The sequence below is a fragment of the Hydra vulgaris genome, chromosome 06 (assembly GCF_038396675.1).
Source record: "Hydra vulgaris chromosome 06, alternate assembly HydraT2T_AEP".
Taxonomy (NCBI): Eukaryota; Metazoa; Cnidaria; class Hydrozoa; order Anthoathecata; family Hydridae; genus Hydra; species Hydra vulgaris.
Genome location: NC_088925.1, coordinates 27,882,256 through 27,903,435, shown reverse-complemented (window position 1 = coordinate 27,903,435; position 21,180 = coordinate 27,882,256). Strand labels below are relative to the sequence as shown.

The following is a 21,180-nucleotide window of genomic DNA, read 5'->3' as shown; positions in this document are numbered from 1 at the left end:
AATGTATATTTTCCATTAAAAACCAAATTTAAAAAAATCAAAAATTATATTGATAAATAAAAATTTTATATTGAAAAATATATTTCAGAATATATAATACAAAGTTTTATCTCTCTATCTAAATTTAAACATTCAATTGTTCTTTATCAATATTTAGTAACCTGAGTTGTGACACTTCACTTTTGCTTGCAAATGAACTTGACTTTTGCATTACTTTAATTAATAGTGTTTATGTATTAATATTAAACTTTCAAAAATAATAATTTCTAGTAAATTGTTATTGTCTCCAATTTTGCATGCCACAAAGAAACAAAAGATTCTGTTAAAAAAGAAATTATTTCTATAAAAAAAAAAGCAAAATTTTTAAATTATTAGGATTTTTACCACATTAACACACTTTTAAAAATTAAGGTTGAAAAAGGTTAAAAAAAAGGTTGAAAAAATATTAGTATCATGTTGACCTAAAACACTAATTTTTTAATCTATGGAATTAATTTCAAATTTTTAAAAAATATACAACGTATATAAATTAAAAAATATTTATATACATAAAAAATAAATGCTTATGAATATATATTTAATATATGCTTTTCTATATTTTTGTATATTTCAAGAGATAACAAAATAAGTTTGATATATTTTTGACAGTTTCAAGAATAACAAAAAAGTTGAAAAAATAAAAAATGCTAATAGCTCTAATCATCAACATTATTGGAAAACTTTATTCCAATGCCATTGAATATACACACATATTTAAAGCCATTAGTAGACAGAAGTTAAACACATTTATTACTTTTTTTATATGAACTAAAATTCTAGTTTTTAATATGCACCTTTCATAAAATAAAACAAAAATGGTATCAAATATATTGTTAATGTGCATTTAATGCACTGCTCATTGTTTTTTATACAATAGCAATAAACATAGTATCAAAACAATTTAAATTATTCAAATAAACAACCCACAAATCTCTTTTATAGCATCTCAATAAGCCTGAATTTAATTTTAGTTCAAGATACGGCATTGAATTAAGTTCTGCATCTAATAGAAACAAAAGATCATTTGTTGATTGTGCAGGAAGCATACCATTTTTAACTCCCAATGATATATAAGCAGTACAACCAATACCAAAATCAGGAACAATTATATCAGAAAATATATATTTTTTAAATGTATCAATTGATTCATTATGTTTGATCTCTCTTTCGTCAACTTGAATGGTGTTTCCTTTACAATCAATATCACAAAAAACTTTTTTTTGTTTATCTGTCAATTTCACACGAGCAAACAGAGAATTCTTAGTTATACAATAGCCAAAAACATTTAACTGAGTTACACGGCCTAAATGACGACGTACACTATCTGATGATCCATACTTTAAAATATTTTGTTTATCAGTTGAATAATATGATAATACATAGATTGAAAATAAACAACTATTGCCAAAAACATCATATAAATTGAATCGATTTACTCCTACCAGCTGCAGAAACAAGATGAACAACGGATGGTGCCAAGCAAACAAATTTTTCTCAATAAAATTTGTTAACCGATCAGCCTCATCTTTGGGAATAGCCCAACAAAAACAAAATGGAATAACTCTTTCCATATTGGATTTCATAGCATCAATTTTTTGTTTTGGAACATTTTTGTGAACATTTCGAGAATAAAGAACACCAGTATCAGTTTCTTGAGTTTGAACAAACAATGTCAAGTAATGATGCTGCTCTGCCATAGATAAATATGGCTGAAAATCTTTTCTTGATAAATTAGTGTTATCTAAAGTAACATTCCAAACTTGAAATATAGACAACATTTTTTATGTATAAAAACACAAAAATAAAACTTTATTTATAACGATATTTAATAGAAAAGTATTTCCTAAACTTACACATAAAAAAGACCCTCCTCAAATAAAAAGATCTATATATCAGAAGATATATATTTTTTAAATGTATCAATTGTTTCATTATGTTTGATCTCTCTTTCGTCAACTTGAATGGTGTAAAATATAATTTTTATTAATTTTTTTCCCCAAAAAATAATAAAAATTAGCTTGAACTGAATAAAAATGGTCCAAAATAGATTGGCTTTGATATGTTTAGAAAGGATAGTGTTCTACTGTATTTATTATACATTTATTGGTTATAATTTTGTGTAAGACCGGTGTACAATCATTATGCATTAAATATCTAAATATGTATATAACAGCATTGAGATATACAATTCTAGTAATCAAGTGAATATATTGCTGTGTTGGCATAATAACATACCAATAATAATAGTTTTTCCAGTCATACAGTATTTTTGGGCTTTACTCTGACACTTTTTATGTGTTTCATAAAGTTTTGAAGCATCGAAAACATATACACCATCTTTGTTGAATCTAGAGTATACAAATATTAGAGCAGTTAATTAAACAGTCTATTATTAAAAAAAAAAAAAATTTAAAGAAAAAACAACCTGTTTATTAAAATAATAAAAATTTTAAAAGATATCAAAACAATACAAACATTTTTTATTATATCAAATTTAAAGATGCAAGGTAACTATCTAAAGGTATGATTGGGAAGTATCAATAGAAACTTTGTCTTATTATTTCATTTATAAAAATGTAAGTACTTTTAATAACTTGTACATCAAAATAATGCCTAGAACATTTTCGAAACCATCAATAGTTTAATTATAGGATAGCATGCAAACTACAGAAAATACTTTTTTCTCAAACAAATAATAAAGACTAAAAAAGAATAAACATTATCCAGAAAAAACTATTTTGTTACATTTACTAATACATAACCATTTTATTTCTGAAGTAACTTTTTTTTGAAATGTCGCTACCCAATAGTAAGCACCAGGTTTGATATTTGGGGCTGGGGCCAGGGCCGTGTTTGATAAAATATAGCCTGGGCCGGGTTATGGATATTGAGTTCATAACTCAATATCCATAACTTTTGACTTGTGGCACCCTTGATCTGGGTGTATGTTATAAACATCATTATGATCAAAATGATCATCATAATCATCACTACCATCATCATCATGATAATGATTATCTTGTTAGGTACTAGAGATTTTTTGTCTTCAAGAAGCTTGTTATGTTCTAGAGACTTTTTGTCTTCAACAGTGTCATTAACTAAAGCAATTCTAACATTTTATCTCAAATTCATGGGTCTGATCTTTTTATTTCTGCTCAGAATAAGGCAGAGTTATTTGCAAAGAAATCTTACTCTAATTTGACTCTTGAATCTAATGGCCATACTCTTCCTGCCATTTAAACAGATTAACCCATTGTTAAACATCCAAATCACTCTGGTTTCCAATGCTAAAGTTAATTCTTAATTAAACAGTTTGTGCTTCAGACAAGATTTCCATCATAGCCTTAAAAAAGTGTTCTCCAGAACACTCTTTGATTTTTGTTAAACTTTTAAAAAGTGCTAAATAAATGGTTACAATTTTTCATAACTCTAGAAAACACTTTGAAAACACTCTCTAACTAACCTAGAATTAGCCTTCACTCTGTTATTAGTTTCTTTATATAAAGTTTTTGAGATTGTTAAACTATTTCTTTCTAACTGCAGTAATAACATTATCCTTGAAGGCCTACACTCTTCTTTATTTCAAGTAACCTTAAGGGTATTACAAGGTTCTATTTTTGCTCCAGTCATTTACTACTACCCAAAATAAAGAAAAGCTTGGGTAGATCAAATTTTACAAATATTATTAAGCAATAAAAACTAATGATAAACATCTGATGGAAACCATGGATCTTTGAGGACCTCAGATAGATCTCTCAGCACATTTGATTACTATAACATATTTAAGTTAATTAAACTTTATATTGTGTACTTTAAACACTAATTTCTTACTAAATGTTTCAGCAATTAAAGAAGACATGAAAGAATCAATTCTATTCATTAAGAACACTTTATCATTTAATAAATATTATTTTATCTGACTTTATGCAAATTTATTATAAGTCCTGATATTTTAAATTTTTAGTAAAATAAAAAATGGTGATTAAGTTTATGCAATCTTTCCTATAAATTCAGTAACTTAAAAACCTTTTGAAGTATAAATCTATAACTAAAAATCAAGTACAATGTCATGTCAGACTTGCAACTAGTAACATAAAGCCTAGTAAAAAACTACCATTTCCTTGGATAAGCTTTTTAAAGCTTATCCAAGGAAATGGTAGTTCAAAATAACAGCAAATTTTTTGATGACTTATTCGCAGTTAAAAGATAGTGTCTTAAAACAAGAATATGATATAAGACATAGATGTTACAGTAGAGTAATTCCACATTAAATTACCCAACAATAATAATTCACCTAAAAATGTTGAGCAATAGACAAGATTTGACAATTTTAAAATTGTTCTGATTTTCTAAAATGATCTGCTTTTCATGACATTTAAAAAAAATTTTCTTAATAATATAAAGAATAATGATGTCAAAAGTATGAAAATAAACATTTATAATACTTTTTTGATGCAAAATTCAATAAATGTAATTAAAATGCAGAATATTAAGGAAATATGTTTAAAAATTAATAAAACAACTAGTTTATATGATTCAACTTTGGGGCTAAATTATCTCAAAACAATCTTGTTAAATTATTTTTTTTTTGCTTCTAATATTTTTAGTTAGTTATAATCTTACATGTCACCAAAAATCTAAATGGAAAAACAACAGTAACATATAGAACTATAATTAAAATATATCACGTTTTTAAGAAATTACTAACAAATATTTGAAAATACCTTCAGGAATAGCAGACTGTCTTATCAAATTTTTTCTTTATGTTTCAGGGTATAATTTTTTTTCAGACAATCCACAGTTTATTAGGACTAATTACCTGAGCACATTAATAATATAACTATCTCAATCATGACAGATGTGCAACAAATTTTTCCCAGTGTTTTAAGATATTTAAAAAAATCCTTTTGTTTGTTATAGTATATAATATCTTTATATATGTTAGGTATTTAATATCTATAAAGCGAAATCGAAATTTAAATCAAAAATAAGGAGATGTTGATAAGATTAGCTGAAATATTTTGTGCTTAATTATTTGAATATTTTGTGTGTAATGTTGGCTGATATAAAACAATAAGAAATATGTTTTAAGTAAATGTTCATTGGCTTTATATTATATTACAATATATGAAAAAAAAAAATTTGGGGTGTTTCAGTGATAGCCTATATTTCATCTAGGACTACAAAAGCATAATTTTCTCCAAAGTTGCCTATAATTATAATATTTGATTGATCTATATTTTGTGATTGAGATTGGGCAATTAAAAATGAGCTTGTAGCTTTTCAAAGTAAGAAATTAATAGTTCAAGAAAGTTGGAACATCTACTGTCAAACCCAATAATGCTGCATAATTTGTAGTTTGCCATTGCTAGTACTTTATCTTAAAATCATCTTCATATTCTCCAAAAATCTCATACAAGTTCTTTACCAGGACAATCACAACACTGTGTAAGCATGCATTCTTTGATTTTTACTGAGAAAACAGTTTTTGAAAGTAAATCCTTATATGCTTCATCAATAAATAACAAATAGAATGTGCAACACTTGTACCTGGCAGAATGCACCAATATGGTCTAAATAAAGCAAATTTTGAGTAGCTAATTTGTATTTCAGGATTGTTTTCTTTGTATAATACATATAGTTTCTTTAAATCACACATCAGGTTTTTTTTTGTTTATTGGTATTCTTTCTAATGGTTACAAAATCTTTTTTTCTAGGTATAGCTCACCATTAATCAATTGAGTCAAAACATTTTAATAGAATCTTCTGCATCTTAATGTAAGACTTTACCTTTATAAAATGAAGAATTAGCTTACAATACTTTTTTTAAAAAAATGCTTGGTATTCTATAACTTCAAAGTTCTTTTTCACTTCTAATATCCACCAACTTGGTGGTTCCAGTGTGATAAGTTGAACAATAAGTCTATTCTCATAATAGTGAATTTTCTCTTTTATCAAGCCTTTAATTTCGTCAATGTTTTCAGTCCTTCTTTTTTAAATCTAATTGTTTCAAAACACATTTTCTCCTTCTGAGAGTATGTTTTAATGGTTTTGAATGAGTTTTTAGAAGAGATATATTCAAATTTTGGAGATCTATGTTGATTTTCTGTCTTTTTACTTTAAATGATATTACAAAATCCTCATCATCTTGCTCACCGTGGCTTTATTCTTCTTTTGGAAGATCTTCTCCTCTGGCAATCTTTTGTTTACAAAGTTTGCAGAGTTTTTTCCAAGGAATATTCATGCTACTTCTAATCGTGACTCTTCTTTAGTAACTACAATTATCTAAAAATAATTGAACTTTATAAAGCTTGTCCACACATTTGTTTAAAACTTTATTTGGTTGTGTTTTGGAGTAAAAAAATTTAAACATTCTGTATAATAAAATATCTAAACTTTACAGCTGCTTACTAGTGATTTTCTTTGTATGTGCATTGAATGGATCACAACAAGCTTTCTGTCATATAGGATAAATTTTTAAATATTTTTAGTAGGTCTTTCAAATTATATTTTTAAGCTTGATAATTCAACCTTACAGCCTAAAGATATAATTTTTTATTATTAATTGCTTAAAATGTTTATAATACCTTGATAGCTTTTGCATGTCTCTGATATAAGACAATAGAAAACATCTTAATAAGATAATTTACTTGGTATGAATTGTATTAAGAAAGTATTTCATAAACCAAATAAATAAATTCATCATTCTTACTAAATTTTTTCCGAAAAAAAAAAGTTTTTAATGTAAAAATAGTTCATAACATTTTTGATTCTTTCTTTAACATGATATTTCTCACTATACTGTTCATTTTAATTTATATATACCAAATTACTATATTTTTTAAAATTAAGGGGTAAACAGATTCCATCTTGAGGGGTAAACAGATTCCATCTTAAGGGGTAAACAGATTCCATCTTAAGGGTAAACAGATTCCATCTGTTGACCAGCCTCGCACCCCTTCTTCATCTATTAGGCTGGCGCAGATGTATTTTTAATACATTGTTTCCAGTTTAGGAGGTTGAATGCTGGATCTTCTTGACTCAATGCATGAGTTTTGCTTGTGTCTCTGTTTTTATGACTAGGCAACTCATTCTATTATCTCCTAATGAGGGTACAGCTCTAAAACTCAGTTTTATGGTTCTGAGGCTGGCAGGTAGTCAGGTTTCCGAACTCTATGGTAGCTCTAAGAGAGGCTGATTAAATCAACAACTGAAAAATATCAAAGTATTAACAGTGCCATGTTGCACATGGATGGTGTTCCTGTTTGTACCTTTGGTGTGCATTGCCAAGGCCACATTTGGAACCCTTTGTTACGGCTTAGGGTTTATTAATAATGAGGCAATTGCTTTGGCTATTAAACAGTGTTCTGAGTACTATCTATGCTTTGAGTTAAGTTCTTCAATCAAATTTAAAAATGAATAAAGTACCAAAAACTATTAAACACAAAAAACCATCATCATCACCAAGTTCTCTAAACCTATCATTCACTAATATTTGTGGTCTTCGAAGTAACTTTTCTTCTGTTGAGTCTTATCTCTTGCAAAGTTCACCAGACCTACTTGCTCTTTGTGAGACTAATTTGAGTTCAGCTCTCTCATCTTGCAATCTTAGTGTTGATGGCTATCTTCCTTTAATTCGTAAAGACTCCAATAGTCACATGCTTGACCTGGGCATTTACATTTGTAAGAATTCACCCATTGTTCTATATCGTTCTCCTTCATCTCAAGACTGCACTCTTTTTGATGTTATTTCTGAACACTTTGAATGGCTTGGCTCTAGTGTCAGTGATTCTGCACAACCCACAACTTTTGCCTTTCTCAATCCCTAACTCAAATAGTCAACTTTCCAACTCGCTTTCCAGACAACCCGAAATATTTACCTTCTCTACTCAACTTATGTCTTGTTTCTGATCCTAGTCAGTGCTCAGTTTCTCCATATTCACTCTTAGGTGCATCTGATCACAGTTTGATCTCTCTAAAACTAATATCTCATTCTTCTTTATCACCTGAATACCCCTATTATCGTACCTCTTACAACTACAGTAAAGCTGACTGGGATTCTTTCCATGATTTTCTTTGTGATGGCCCTTGGGTAGAAATTTTGTGTCTTCCTGTCGACAAATGTGCTTCATACATAACTTTGTGGATTCAGGCTAGCATAGAATTTTTTGTTCCCTCTTGACGATTCCAGGTCAAGCCTCACTCTCCTCCATGGTTTTCCTCACACTGTGCTGCTGCGATTGCCAATCGAAACCGTTACTTCCATATTTATCAGCAAAACAACTCTCCAGAAAACAGATGTCTGTTATTACTGCTAGAAACCATTGTAAAAAGGTTTTGTCTAACACCAAAGCCCGCTATTCTCAGGTTATGAAATCTCGTATCTCATCTCAAAAATTAGGCTCTCGTGACTTCTGGAGAATCTTTAATAGTATTAATAATAAAGACAAATCTTTAATTCCACCTCTCTTGTATCGTTCAGACTTCGTCACCTCACCTAAAGACAAAGCTGAATTGTTTGCTAAAAACTTTTTATCAATATCATTTCTTGATTCCACTAGTTGCATTCTACCTGATATTGCCAACAAACAGGTGGATCAATTGCTTGACATTCATATCACTCCAGCTTCTGTATCTAAAGTGATTTCCTGCCTAGACTCCTCTACAGCTTGTGGCCCGGACAACATACCTGTTATTGTCTTGCAGAAGTGTTCTCAAGAGCTGCCGTCTATACTCTCAAAACTATTCAACAAGTGTTTATCAGAGTCTTGTTTTCCAGCCTGCTGGAAAGCGGCATCTGTTATCTCTATCTTCAAAAAATCTGGAGAGGGATCTGATTCATCTAACTACTGTCCCACAAGTCTTCTTCCTATCATAAGCAAGGTTTTTGAATCTTTAATTAACAAACACTTAATTTCTCATCTTGAATCTAATAACTTACTTTTTGACAATCAATATGGATTTCAATCTTCTCGTTCTACAGCTGATTTGCTAACAGTAATAACTGATAGGTTTTATCGTGCATTAGATAAAGGTGGAGAGGTTAAGGCCATCGCTCTTGACATTTCAAAAGCTTTTGATAAAGTTTGGCATGCTGGTCTTCTTCATAAGCTTTCTTCTTATGGTGTATCTGGCAACATCTTTAAGATTATTGAATCCTTCCTTTCCAATTATACTACAAAAGTTGTCCTCGATGGACAGCACTCTTCTTCTTATTCTGTAACTTCAGGGGTTCCTTGAGGTTCTATCCTTAGCCCTATACTCTTTTTAATTTACATTAACGATCTTCCAGATATTCTCACATCTAAGGTGGCATTGTTTGCTGATGATACTACCATTTATTCTTGTCGTGATAACCAACACTCTCTGATTGCTTGGAGATGGCATTTGAGCTTGAAAAGGATCTCACTACTGCTACAGCATGGGGCTCACAGTGGCTGATGAACTTTAATACAGATAAAACTCAATTTTTTTCAGCCAATCGTTATCGCAATAATTTAGATCTTCCTATATTTATGAACGGTAATGTACTTGATGAGTCATCTATTCTTCATCTTCTAGGATTAACTCTTACTTCCAATCTTTCTTGGAAACCATATATCAAATCAGTTGCAAAATTAGCACCTGCTAAGGTTGCATCTCTTTATCGAGCTCAACACTTTCTTCCTTCAGATTCTATTCTCTATCTCTATAAATCTCAAATCTGGCCTTGTATGGAATACTGTTGTCATATCTGCGGCGGATCTTCTAATGGTGCAAAAAGGCATTGTTAACATAGTTGGAACTGCTCTTGCAGCCAACCTCCAACCATTATCACATCGTCGTAATGTTGCTTCTCTTTCTTTTTTCTACAAATACTATAATGGGTACTGCTCTAAAGAGCTAGCGTCTATGTGCCATCTACTAAAATTCATTCTTGTGTTACTTGTCATTCAATTAAGTCTCATCCTTTTTCTGGGACTGTTCCTAAGTGCTCCAAAAAGGCTTATTCGTCTAGTTTTTTTCCTCGAACATCAGCTCTTTGGAATTCGTTTCCTTCATCTTGCTTTCCTAATTCATATAATTTGCGATCCTTTAAGTCGTCCGTCAATCGTTACCTGTCTCTACATTCTACATCTTTTCTCTTCCAGTAACTTCCATCTTTAATTAGTGGTTTCTTGCAGCCTTGTTGGAAGCAAAGATGTTTAAAATAAATATATATAAATATATATATACATATATATACATATATATATATATAATATATATATATATATATATATATATATATATATATATATATATATATATATATATATATATATATATACACACAGAAATTAAGGGGGCTAAACGCAGATAAAATTTAAATAGAAAAACTGAAACTTTGACTTAGTTTTGAAGGAAAGGGCAACACTACCTCTGCAACATGTCTCTATGCCAGTGTTTACATATACTTATATTTATCAAGTACCGACTTTGGTTTACTTACAACTTTATTGCCTTTGGCTTAGCAGAAAATTTAAGTATAATATTTGTCTCCATAACAAAAGTTTAATTGAACTTTAAGTGTTGTTTGGCCATTATCAGTACTTACTAAATCTTGCAACTAATTTATCATTACCATTCAGACTAGCTACAGCTCTGAATCTTTCAGTCCTTGTATAGTCCTGGTGAGCTTCTATGTTAAAACTTTTTCCAGGGGTGAAGACCCAGGGAAGGGTCGTATTGTACGTGCCCGTTTTTTTGCTACAAAAACTAATTTTTTACTGTTCTCCAAAACAGCTAGAGCTTTAAAACTTTCAGCAGTTGTATATTCCCAACAATGTTAGGATGTTTTATTATATAATAAGGTTTTAGCTTTCATCACTTAAATTAGGTCTTTTTTTGATTTCAACAAAGGAATTGTTTCCCGATTTTGCAATTGCATTCATATGTTAACGTTGTTCAAGTTATCTTCATTATCTAATTCTTATTCATTAAATGACTACTAAAAAGTATATTTTATGAAAGTCTTGATTTTTTTTTATAGAAGTTTAAAACTGAAACTTATCAATATCATATAAAAAATTAGTATTTTAATTACTTAGTTAATTATACATATTTGATTCATAAAATGTAATTAAATATATTTATTAAGCTGCATTTTGTAAATTTTTTTCTGATAAGAACTGTTTTGCAAGTTGCAGTGTGAAAGAGATTCATTTCAAAAGAAATTTGGTTTTTTATCATTATTTTAAAAAATAAAACCTTAAAATGTTGATATGTTGCAATACTGAAAATGAAATTTTATTATAAACGTTTTGGTATATAAAAATTTTATTTTTTACAATTTTATCCATTTGACCAACAATTTTTTTATAGACTTCAAAACGTCGTTTAGCGAAAGAGCTTGTTTCCCAAGTGCGACTTCGGTAAGCGCTACTTTCGTATGTAGCAAAATAGTTTTATTTTGTAATTCAACTTGCAAAAGGCTACATTTTGAAAGTAGCATTATCGAAATGAGCGTCGACAGGTTTTTTTGTTTCGTAAAATTTGGTACGAAAAAAAAAATTCCTGATTCTCAATATCCTTCCAAAAGAATTTTATTTTTCTGGAATTGTACGAAATCGCTTATTAATTAAAGCAACAGGCATCAGCTATAATAGTTCATATTGGGTGTCTTTAATTACAATCCAAAAATGGGTGCATAGGAGAAGTAATAGAGAAATTACTATTTACTATATCTAAACTTTAGGAACACATTCATATAAAAAGAGTTGAAGCAGCTGAATTCGAAAAAGACAAAGGGATTGCAGGAGAAAAAGTTCTTCATGTGGATTTTGCTATGGCATATATTTGCGAATATCCAAACAAAGTACAAATTGCACTGTGGAGTTGGAACACTGTTCAATTGTTTACTGGTACTGTTCCCAACAACAATAATTGAAAAACATATCTTATAACATATCTTATAAAACATATTGAAAATATCTTATAACAAATCTTATAAAAACATATCTTATATGTTCAGACACTAGAGGCAAAGGCAAATGTAGTTTTACTGCTTTATTGGGTAAGTATATAAAATACTTATGTTTAAAAACTGTAATAATGATACTGAAACTCTATTCACTGATGGCCCATCATCAGAATTTAAAAATATGTTTATGATGAAATTACTAAACCAATTATCTTTGCAATAAAATAAAACATTTGAGTGCAAAATTTTTGCAACATCACATAGAAAAGGGGCTGCAGATGGTGTTGAAAAGAGTTAAGCTTTTTGTTCGAATGAAATGTATGAACAAGAATGAGAAAGTGTGTGTATAAACGTCTATAAATTTTTTCAATCTTTTTAAGCCATTAATGACAGCTACTAATATTCTCTATATTAGCAGTAATGAAATCATTAGTAAATAGACAACAAAAAACCTTGGTTAGAAGTCAAAAAAACACTGGGAATACTAAAAATTCATCATGTCAATGCTTTCAATAAAGGTAAGTCATTTTTCTTAAAGTCTTTTAATAAACATTAACATGTTGTGTGCAGGGATGCGGAGTCCCAAAAAGGACTCCGGATTTGAAAATCACAAAAAGTGAATTATATTTGGGACTCCGCATCCCTGGTTGTGTGTAACATAACAAAAATCATTAAACTAATTATAGCCAATTAGCAGAAATATTTAATCAAAGTATAAAATTCAAACTTATAGTTTTGTACGCATCACACACGTAACGCAACTGATCAGTTCTTTTACTAGGATGTGCAATAAACATTTTATTAAGAGAAATATTATTTTATGTCAGACACATCTCCTACTATAATATTTGCAGTATATATATATATTGCATATCTGTAGTAAACAATTTTTTATTGCACCTTTTATTTGAAAAAATTTGTACCAGAGTTACACATGTAACATGAGAATTGCCCCATACTTAGCACTAGAAAATGCAATCAAAACTATATTTTCAGTTAGTGTTTTATATATTATCATAAAACCTAAGAACTATCTTTATTCAAAAATTAAACACCTTAACATACCTAAAGTCATCTGCAGAACATATTACAACATCATTGCTATGAAACAACTTGGATATTTGCTTTGCAATAGTAGATTTTCCTGAACCTGGTAAGCCTTTCATAATGTACATCACTCTATACTTTTTGCAAAACTGAATAACACTGTAATCACTCCAAATATCTCTTTCTACGTTGACATTAAGATTTTCTTCAATGTTTAACACGTCTGGTACAGTTGATAATTGAAAAGATTTTGACGATTGACATGTTTTGATATTAGACTTATAGCTGTATTGGGTACCACATATACGACTTCTATTGTCATGAACAAACATTGATTAGGTACAATAAAAAGGATGCATTAAAAGTTTACTTCGGTAATCAGCAAAGTTGTATTTTTTTTTTGATACAGCACAATAGAACAAAATAATATCGTTGCCATTTCGAAACTTTAAAAATGTTTTAGAAACTAAACTTACAACAATTATGGTCCCCACCGTGAAAATTTTATTTTCAGAACTGATTTATAGCAACTGAAGCAAGTTTATGCAATGTTCTAAAGTTAATATAGTCTTATTTTGTTTTTCAATATTCGCAGTATAATTATTTAAATGTTTATTAATGATATTTATATTTCTCTCGGCAATCAATTTTATTTTTAACGGCAAAAAATTAATAAATTAATTAGAATCCGGTATTTGCGATTTTCGGACTCTGAGATGTCTGCTAATCGTTTAACTCGTTTAATCGTTTAAATAAATTTAATTTGATCCACATGACTGCATCCAAAACCTGGGTCCTGTCTTGTAAAACATATTTACAATGCAATGGGCGCCAAAATTCTCGTTTTTTAATTTTATTTTAAAGCTGATTTAAAAGGTTTTTTATTTTAAAGCTGAATTAAAAGGTCAGCGTTTATGGTTATGTTAAAATGTATAAATTATAACTTTATGTCATCAAACAATCAATGTAAATATTTATATCTATCGAGCACGCAATGTCTAGACTCTCGAACTATTGTTTCTTGCCTGTCCTCAGTACCTCGATGAAGTACAAGGAGGGTTTTTATCTTTCTTTGTAGATCTGAATATAATATTTTATAACGTCGACCCTGGTATGGTTAAAATCCAAGCTTTAAAAGTATTAAAAAGAAACTTGAAGAACAATTGTTTACCTTAAAATTAAAATTAAATTATTTTATTTGACCTTAAATAATAAAAGCTTAAAAATATTCATTTATTTTTTATCCCATATTTTTTATCCCATATTTTTTATCCCATATTTCCTGGATAGAAAAGTTTTACAACTTTTATTTTTTATTACAATTGTATTAAATATATTTATTGATTCTCTTGTACAAAACTGGCAATAGACATCTGGCATCGAAATATCGACCAGTGACAATCGGCAACATGCTGAACAGGCTCTACGCCAAAAATCTGGGACAAACGGATACGGAGGAACGTGCGTCTTCATGTGAGGCAAAAAGCATTCATCTCGGTGGATAGGTGCTTTGAGAACGTAAAAACGATCCAATTCAACCCAAAACCAAATCCATCTCTGGGCAAGTTTTGTAACATCGGTTAGGAAGGAGGCGTGAACTTCCAATGAAATGCTTATTCGCGGTGCTCTGTGATAAGACTTAAGGACTTCTTGGGGTACCTAAATAAAATTATAAAAAAAAAAAACATTTAAAATTTTTTATTTTTTACTAAAAATAAAAAAAATTAGATAAAATTATTACAAAATGATATTAAATAATCTAAGAAATAGATATTGTTGTGCTTGCCAAAAGAAAGGTCATAGTATAGGTTCAAAAAACATTGTTGAAATTAAAAATAAAAGTATGATAAATAAAGTTGTTGATCATTATAAACTTGATCGATTAAATCTCAGTGAATTTAATACAGGATCAGATTATTTGTAACAAGCATTTAGAATCTTTGAATAAAGTCGTTTTATTAAAGAAAAGAAAATACAATCAATATAGAAATCGATAATATTGCAAGTTCACATCGTATCTGTTTTATTTGTAAATGTAAATTCAGTTCGACTCCAGTTAGAAAAATAACCAATGAAGAGATAATCAATGTTTATATCAAACCAAACATGTTTATATTAATTGATAGTCGATGTTGTCAGTTTAATTTGGCAGATAGTAAGCGGCTCATAAATGAATATTTAGATAATATATTATTTGTAAAAAACTCTGTAAACTTAAATAAAAGTATGATATTTATTTAAAAGTTTTCGGTCTGGAGATTCAAAAACAGCATTTATAATCGCAAAATTTAATGGTAAAAATAACGTTACAACTGACCCAGTGGGCAGACGTTTTTTTAGATCATGTGCCTTCTGGGGAGTTTTGTTTCCAAAAGACAGGTTTTACCAAAGATAAACTTGTATATTTGTTAAGTGAATTAAAATAATAAAAACTCTTTCAGACCTTTGAAAGAACAAGCTCTTGCAGTTTATCTCTCTTGGTTAAAGACAGGTCTTAATCAAAATTTAACTGTTCGTTGTTTTGGTTTGTCATGTCGGTTAAAAGTTCAAAAATATTGCCATCAGATAAGAGCCTCGCTTAATGCTGATTTTTTGGGGGAAAACTAAGGAGCAAAATCACGGTCACAAAAAGATTGGCTTTTAAATAACACAGATATGTTCAAAGATTTGTTTGACTTGAAAGACGAACAGCTAGCAATTATAGTCTATGGTACTTATTTATTGTGTGAAAAAAATTTAAATATTTCTTTACCACAAAAACTATACAGTGGGCAAAAAAAAAATACATTTAGTTAAGCCTTTTGTAGTATGCACTGAAAACAGTTTTATTCTTGATGGTTATGGACCATTTGCCGCAATTATTAATGACGCAACTAAATTAATTAATACTTTAAAAACAACAAACTTTTCAAGAGAACTAGTTCAGCCCAATAATTTATTAGTTTTAGAGGTTTTAGAGATATCATTGATGAATTAAAAAATTACATTTAACTATTTACCAAGATGCCAACTTGTTCTAAAAGTCAGTTAACTAGTTTACAAGCTAACCATACTAGGTTTGTTACAAAATGCAGATAGGTTGTTGAGGCTGTTAATTAGGGATAGCACTTTTACTTATTTTGATGTAAAAACGCGAATTTCTTTTAAGCGTAAATTACTTTACATAACTCATATAAAAATATATAATTTATATATATATAGACTTATTTACTTAATTAAAGTTTTTTAAATGAATAACTGTTACTTAAAAAAGTAATTTACTTTTACAAGTAAAAGTTACTTGCATTTTTACTTTTACTTGTAAATGTTACTTACTTTAAGTAAGTCGTGTAAAGTAAATTACTTTGAAAAGTAATTTTGGTTAAAATTATGTAAAAAATTTGCATGGAAATATAATTTACTTTTTATATGTAAAAAAAGTAATTTATGAAGTAAACTTACGTAAATATTCAAAAAACATTACACTTACTTTACAAAGTAAAATAAAAACTTCATCATAGCAGCAAATTACTTTTACGTGTAAAAGTAACTAATTAACAAAAACAACTTACATAAAAGTAATTTGAAAAAAATTGTTATTTACGATTACAAATAAAAGTAAATTTTTTCTTTGAAATTCTATACTTTACTTTGTATGTAAGTAAAATGTAAGATATATTATTTACTTCTTCAAATAACAGTCATTTCATGTTGATTTAACATAAATTTTGAGATAGGTAGCATATTCAAATCGATTGCCTGTTTATGGGCACTTCTGGGTACTACTTCAGGTAATACTCTAATGTATGTGTTTTTGTCGTGGGGCATCGGGAAAGGATTTTTTCTCACATTTATCATAAAGGTTAGTTCTATAATAATTAGGGGCAAATATAGTCAACATGCTGGTATACCAGTAGTGTAAAGACGGGCTCCCTGCCGCATGATTAGAGGCTGCTAAATAATAATTGATTTTATTATTTCTTTTTTTTTGTTGAGCGCACTTTTTCTCTAGTTTTTTTCTTTGTATTTGCCTTTTCAATCAAGTATTTTGATATGGTAGTATGACGCAGTATAACATTTATGGTACCCGCAAGGACATCGACTGCTAAAACAGTTTTCAAAAAATGATAAGTCTTTTAAACTATCTGATATAATTTATATGATTAAAGGAGTGTTTATCAGATATAATCTTTTATTGCGTTTTATCATATATAATCTATTTGAAAAAAGATGGAAGGAAAGCTGTTCAATCTTCTACTATAAGTTGTGGGCACCCTAATAAGCTCTTTTTTGTTACGTTGGTGTCCAACCTGCACAAGGATAATTAGAAAAATAAAATTATACTCAATTAAAATAGTGCTTTAGAATAATATTTTAATTTTTTTCCAAACGTTAGTTTGACCTCACTAGTTGTTTGTCGGCTCTCAGTTGTCCCGGAATCTTGCGATTGATTTTTCACTACCTTCCAGACTAGCTAGAGCTCTGAAACTTCCAGCATTTGTGTAAATTTGATATAAGAAAATCTTAAAATTGCTTCCAGAGCCAACTGGAGAACTCCGTTTTTTTGAATCTCTTTTTTTTTTCTTTTTTTTTGATTTTACTTTATCTTGACAGCATTTGTGTAGTCCCGATCAACATGCATGTATCTTATTTTTCTGGACAAAAACCCTTTTTTTTCTCCAATATTTTGTTTTTCTTTAAAGTTGGGGTTTATAACTTTTTAGAAAGAAAGATTTTTTGCAAAAAAGCTTTGAAGAGGCATTTAAATGCCTTTTCGTAAGCTTTTTTTCCAAAACAAAGTTTTCAAAAACAAAAATTTTCAAAAAACAAATTTTTTTGATTTATTTGTTTTAGTATTTATTTTTTTGTCGGGATAAAATAGGTTAGTGGCCCTGATAAAAGTTTACCCTTTAAGAGTTGGGCGTAATTGTAGCTATTCTGCTGCTTTTCACTTCTCTAATTTAACGTGGTCGTTGTCAGGGTCGTCTCAAAGAGGTCTCTTATGGGGAGGGGGGGAGGATGGTATGTGTTTTTCGCCAACTAGAGACACATACACACACATAAAAAAGTTCTCAATACATGACGTTTGCTAACTATACTTCAAAACTTGTTAACTGAAATGCTAAATGCAAAAATGAGCGAACTCAAGTGCATATGAAATGAACTAATTTCAATAAGTCTATTGCAGACAACAATTATTCCAGTTAGTCATTTCCAGAAATAAATTTTATTTTAGTTAGATTGGTTTTTAACAACAACCACGCTGAATAAAAGAAGCCAAAATACAAAACTTCGAATAAAATTGCAAAATGCAGAGTCATTTCCACACCAAGAACACGGATGACAATGTTACTTGATTAAGTTCATATCAAATGAACTCTTCAAGTTTAGTCGGTTCGACTAACAGCATTATTGGACCTTCTAACTTCGCGTGCAATTCCTGTTACTCCAACTACTTTTGTCTTCCAACTACTTCTGCACTCCAACTATTTACTTTAACTACTTCTGTCTTTCACTCTAATATTCCTTCGTTTTCCCCAAACTCACTTTACTCTTGGTCCGTAAAGCAGATAATGACGCTCCCTAAGGAGCTGAACTTGTCTTTGCGGGCCTTGTTAATGTGGCCTCCACAAGGCAATTAGCTGATGAAGGATAAACCACAATACCATTTCCAAAGCAAAAACAATTAACCAAACAGTTTTAAAAAAAAAACATTTTAAATAAATGATTTAAATAGCATCAAGATTAATTAAAAAAAAATAATAAAGTTAAAAAAGTAAAAGTAATTAACTTAAAAAAAATTTATTACTTTTCATAACCACAACAGCTGCTTATTTTAATTTATTTAATATAGCGAATTTAGTAGAAAAAAGCACACTTTAATTTAAAACTATGTGGTTGATTGTGAAGAAAAGTGTTTGATGTTATTTCATCATATAGATAAAATAACATCAAGTTATTTCATCATATAGATGAAATAACATCAAGTTCTTTTTAATTTTAGTAAATTTTTGTTACTTTTTTTACTTTAAATTTTCAACGATTTAAAGTAAAAAAGTTAACAAAAGTGTAAATCACAATATTTAAACAACCAGGTTCCAATCACATATTTAAAATCAGGCCCTTAGCAAGCTTTTTATTTTTGATTGAGAATTTAACTTTATGTAACGACATGGAGCAAACTCCAAACATTTATATATTCATGTTTATGTATAGCTTTCCAGAAATATTGCGATAATCGGAGTCTGTTAACAACAAACCTCTAAAATATTTACTTCCCTTCCATGCCATTAGTGTGATAAGTTTATAGCATTTATATATACACTTTTTTTAACATTTTAAACTCAATTTATGTTCATTAACAAGTCTCTAATGTCATGCAATAAGTGTTCAAAAACTATGACCATACAAATTTTGAGTAACCTCTCCAATTACTTAGGGGATTGAAAATATTATCTTTAATTAAGTTATAAGTTCGTCTGACAATCAAAATCTATTCCTCATTCAAAAGTTCGGAGCAAAAGTTAATTTAACTCTTTTTTCATGAATAAGTAATCAAATGACGCAGACTTTGAAATTTGTCGAAGAATAACTAGGAAAATTAAGTTTTTATAAGTGACTTTAGTCTACAAGATCATTTGTATTTTTCAAACAAAATTATTAAATTAATTTTTTTTTCAAATTTAAAATTTGTGCGGCCGTGGCGCAGTGGTTAGAACGCTCGCTTTATAAGCAGCAGATCCAGGTTCGAAACGAGCTCTGGACATATTTTCGCGTCATGGTAAGGAAGGAGGCGTGAACTTCCTGGTTAAATGCACTTCCGCGGTGCTTTGTGACAAGACCGTTAGGGCTTCTTGGGGCACCTAAAATAAAAAAATAAAAAAAATAAAAAATAAATAAATAAAAATTTGATCATTGATATTGTTTTTTTTTACTACATAAAAACATTTTTTAATGCAGTGGCTGATATTTGATTTTTATAATATTTAATTTTTCTAAATTTGCCGCTACATATAATTTACTTGCCGTTACATATAACTTTTCTTATGTAAAATATACAAATGACGGGAACAAGAAGAAGTTAAAAATAGTCTTAATGCCAATCCCCTAAATATCCGTACGTAATAAAGTCATTAAAAACTTGTCATTAAAAACTTGTCATTAAAAACTTGTCATTAAAAACTTGTCATTAAAAATTGTTGATCATGTGTTTTTTTGAAGTTTGAGTTTAATAAGTTTAATTTAGTTGACAATTATAGTTTTGTGTTTTTTGGGAATATACCTAAAACATTAATATATAGGTAGCTGAAATACCAGATTTTCCTGTTTTGGTAAGTTTTTTTTAGAAAAAGAGAAGTCTTTTTCTAAAATAGCATATTAAAACAGAATAAATATTGCATAAATAACAGCAATTTTGAATAATTTTATTTCTTTAACATATAAACAAAATACGATTTTATTTTAAATTGATTTAAGTACGAGTGGTATTGCGTAGTATTATTAAAAGCAATGTAAAAAGTTTTTATAATTTGAAAATGCAGCAATTCCTTTATCGCCAAACCGATTAGAATTACTTAAGCAAGTGCATCTTTAACTAATAGTATTAATAATAGTTATGCACAAATAAGGTCTTTTAATGTGTTGTTAAAAACCATATTAAACTCATTTAAAGACTTTATCGTAACCAATAATATAATGTTTACTTGTGTAAATTTTTAGATGTAGTATTTATATATTTTTGAAAAACTAATGGTTTTGGTTAATAAATATACTTTTGGTAAATAAAACATAAGTGCCAAACTTGAGTATGTTTTTATTTATATCACATTAGAATGTTTAGGAAAATGTTGAAACAACCACCTTATTCAGTTTGGGTGTAAACTTTATGTCATCATAACCTTTGAATTTTGGATTTTAAAACCTGTCAACTTAAATTTAGTGTCAGAAAATAAAAAATAAAAGTTACTACCCGAGCAGCACAACTTAGTAGGCCTAACGTTAGCCCAACGTATTTGTGATTGTTGGCCCACCGAAATGTTTTGGTTGGTCATAGGTTGGCGTCGTGTCGGCATATGATTGGCTGCTCATCGTCCCTACAGTAACATTGTATATTCTCAACGTTGTTGGCAAAACGTCGGTCGACGCCGTTAGTTTTAAATTGTTGATGCAATGTT

The 21,180-nt window shown here is 29.0% G+C and overlaps 2 protein-coding genes across 3 annotated transcripts in view; both read right to left on the bottom strand.

Moving 5' to 3' along the window:
* The window catches only part of LOC101238562 (AP-4 complex subunit beta-1), a 79,111-nt gene extending 77,498 nt beyond the window's left edge, over positions 1 to 1,613 (bottom strand). Inside the window, exon 1 of one of the 2 annotated variants that reach the window (XM_065799777.1) lies at positions 1,482 to 1,613. Coding sequence is in view for 1 of the 2 variants with exons in the window: in XM_065799776.1 (XP_065655848.1) it covers positions 162 to 211 (50 nt within the window). In the remaining variant the exon portion in view is untranslated. Of the gene's footprint in view, positions 1 to 161; positions 343 to 1,481 lie in introns of those variants that run through there. The other variant, XM_065799776.1, reaches the window with a different exon arrangement.
* Positions 746 to 13,489, bottom strand: LOC100215060 (2',3'-cyclic-nucleotide 3'-phosphodiesterase). The gene is made up of 3 exons (XM_065799778.1): positions 13,046 to 13,489; positions 2,275 to 2,387; positions 746 to 1,780 (listed from the first exon to the last, which is right to left on the bottom strand). Exons 1-3 carry the CDS (start codon positions 13,357 to 13,359, stop codon positions 906 to 908), a joined length of 1,302 nt encoding a protein of 433 aa, XP_065655850.1. The 5' UTR covers positions 13,360 to 13,489; the 3' UTR covers positions 746 to 905.
* Between the last annotated feature and the right edge of the window lie 7,691 nt (positions 13,490 to 21,180).